The following is a 3275-nucleotide window of genomic DNA, read 5'->3' as shown; positions in this document are numbered from 1 at the left end:
CCCACAGGGCCCATGTGTGACCTGCTCTGGTCCGACCCGCAGCCGCAGGTGAGTTGGATGGACCCAATGTCACCCCATGGCCCCAGATCTTGGGCCCCACATTGACCCCATTACCCACAGTGCCCCTATTTCCCCCATTGCCCCCAATTAACACAGCCATTGCCCCATTAATCCCCATTAATTACCCCATAGTAAACGCGGTGTGAGCTGTCAGTTCGGCCCTGTTGTGATATCCCATTACCCCTATAACCCCATATAACCCTATATAACCCCATATAACCCCATATAACCCCATATAACCCCATTGATCCCATTATAACCCCATATCACCCCATATCACCCCATATAACCCCATATAACCCCATATCACCCCATATCACCCCATATAACCCCATATAACGCCATATAACCCCATATCACCCCATATAACCCCATTATACCCCATATAACCCCATATACCCCATATAACCCCATATAACCCCATATAACCCCATATAACCCCATATAACCCCATATCACCCCATATAACCCCATATAACCCCATATAACCCCATTGATCCCATTAATCCCCTATAGAATGGCCGCTCAGTCAGTAAGCGCGGTGTGAGCTGTCAGTTCGGCCCTGTTGTGATATCCCATTACCCCTATTACCCCATATCACCCCATATAACCCCATATATCCCCTTATAACCCCATATAACCCCATATCACCCCATATAACCCCATATACCCCCATATAACCCCATATACCCCCATATAACCCCATATACCCCCATATAACCCCATTGATCCCATTATAACCCCATAGAATGGCCGCTCAGTCAGTAAGCGCGGTGTGAGCTGCCAGTTCGGCCCTGTTGTGATATCCCATTACCCCATATAACCCCATATAACCCCATATAACCCCATATAACCCCATATCACCCCATATAACCCCATTGATCCCATTATAACCCCATAGAACGGCCGCTCTATCAGTAAGCGCGGTGTGAGCTGTCAGTTCGGCCCTGTTGTGATATCCCATTACCCCATATCACCCCATATAACCCCATATCACCCCATATAACCCCATATCACCCCATATCACCCCATATCACCCCATATCACCCCATATAACCCCATATAACCCCATTAATCCCCTATAGAATGGCCGCTCAGTCAGTAAGCGCGGTGTGAGCTGTCAGTTCGGCCCTGTTGTGATATCCCATTACCCCATATAACCCCATATAACCCCATATAACCCCATATAACCCCATATAACCCCATATCACCCCATAGATCCCATTAATACCCCATATAACCCCATTAATCCCCTATAGAATGGCCGCTCTATCAGTAAGCGCGGTGTGAGCTGTCAGTTCGGCCCTGCTGTGATATCCCATTACCCCATATAACCCCATATAACCCCATATAACCCCATATAACCCCATATACCCCCATATACCCCCATATACCCCCATATCACCCCATATAACCCCATTAATATCCCATATCACCCCATAGAACGGCCGCTCAGTCAGTAAGCGCGGTGTGAGCTGCCAGTTCGGCCCTGTTGTGATATCCCATTACCCCATAACCCCATATAACCCCATATAACCCCATATCACCCCATATAACCCCATTATAACCCCATTGATCCCATTATAACCCCATAGAATGGCCGCTCCGTCAGTAAGCGCGGTGTGAGCTGTCAGTTCAGCTCTGTTGTGATATCCCATTACCATATAACCCCATATCACCCCATATACCCCCATATACCCCCATATAGCCCCATATAACCCCATATAACCCCATTATAACCCCATATAACCCCAAATCACCCCATATAACCCTATAGAATGGCCGCTCAGTCAGTAAGCGCGGTGTGAGCTGCCAGTTCGGCCCTGTTGTGATATCCCATAACCCCATATAACCCCATATACCCCCATATAACCCCATATACCCCCATATCACCCCATATAACCCCATATAACCCCATATCACCCCATTATAACCCCATATAACCCCATTGATCCCATTATAACCCCATAGAACGGCCGCTCAGTCAGTAAGCGTGGTGTGAGCTGTCAGTTCGGCCCTGTTGTGATATCCCATTACCCCATAACCCCATAGATCCCCATATAACCCCATATAACCCCATAGATCCCATTAATACCCCATATAACCCCATATAACCCCATATAACCCCATATCACCCCATATAACCCTATATAACCCCATATAACCCCATATAACCCCATTATAACCCCATTATAACCCCATATAACCCCATATAACCCCATATAACCCCATATACCCCCATATACCCCCATATAACCCCATATAACCCCATATAACCCCATATAACCCCATATACCCCCNCCCCATATAACCCCATATAACCCCATATCACCCCATATACCCCCATATAACCCCATATAACCCCATATAACCCCATATAACCCCCTATAACCCCCTATAACCCCCTATAACCCCATATAACCCCATATAACCCCATATAACCCCATATAACCCCATATACCCCCATATACCCCCATATAACCCCATATCACCCCCTATTACCCCATATAACCCCATATAACCCCATTGATCCCATTATAACCCTATAGAATGGCCGCTCAGTCAGTAAGCGCGGTGTGAGCTGCCAGTTCGGCCCTGTTGTGATATCCCATTACCCCTGTTACCCCATATCACCCCATATAACCCCATATACCCCCATATAACCCCATATACCCCCATATAACCCCATATAACCCCATATAACCCCCCATATAACCCCATATAACCCCATATCCCCCCATATAACCCCATTGATCCCATTATAACCCTATAGAATGGCCGCTCTATCAGTAAGCGCGGTGTGAGCTGTCAGTTCGGCCCCGACGTGACGCGCCGGTTCCTGGAGCGGAACCATCTCGATTACATCATCCGCAGCCACGAGGTCAAACACGACGGGTACGAGGTGGCGCATGGGGGGAAATGCGTCACCGTGTTCTCAGCGCCCAACTACTGGTGAGAGACTGCAATGTATGGGGGGATGTATAGATGGATATAGGGGTGGACCCATAGCAATATGGACCCATAGATGGACATAGAGATGGACCCATAGCAATATGGACCCATAGATGGACATAGAGATGGCAGCACCGTGTTCTCGGCGCCCAACTACTGGTGAGATACTGCAATGTATAGAGGGATGTATAGAACAACAATGTATAGATACATATAGAGGGACATAGTGATGGACCCATAGCATTATGGACCCATAGATGGAC

The 3275-nt window shown here is 47.8% G+C and overlaps 1 protein-coding gene across 1 annotated transcript in view; it reads left to right on the top strand.

Moving 5' to 3' along the window:
- The window catches only part of LOC107307250 (serine/threonine-protein phosphatase 5-like), a 29848-nt gene extending 26801 nt beyond the window's left edge, over window positions 1-3047 (top strand). Inside the window, exons 10-11 of the mRNA XM_032441737.1 lie at window positions 8-48; window positions 2834-3047. Of these exons, the coding sequence (XP_032297628.1) occupies window positions 8-48; window positions 2834-3016 (224 nt within the window). The 3' untranslated portion in view covers window positions 3017-3047. The remainder of the gene's footprint in view (window positions 1-7; window positions 49-2833) is intronic.
- Window positions 3048-3275: the final 228 nt, after the last annotated feature.

The sequence above is a fragment of the Coturnix japonica genome, unplaced genomic scaffold, assembly GCF_001577835.2.
Source record: "Coturnix japonica isolate 7356 unplaced genomic scaffold, Coturnix japonica 2.1 chrUnrandom521, whole genome shotgun sequence".
Taxonomy (NCBI): Eukaryota; Metazoa; Chordata; class Aves; order Galliformes; family Phasianidae; genus Coturnix; species Coturnix japonica.
The sequence above is the reverse complement of the archived record's forward strand: the minus strand, read 5'-3'. Positions and strand labels throughout refer to the sequence as shown.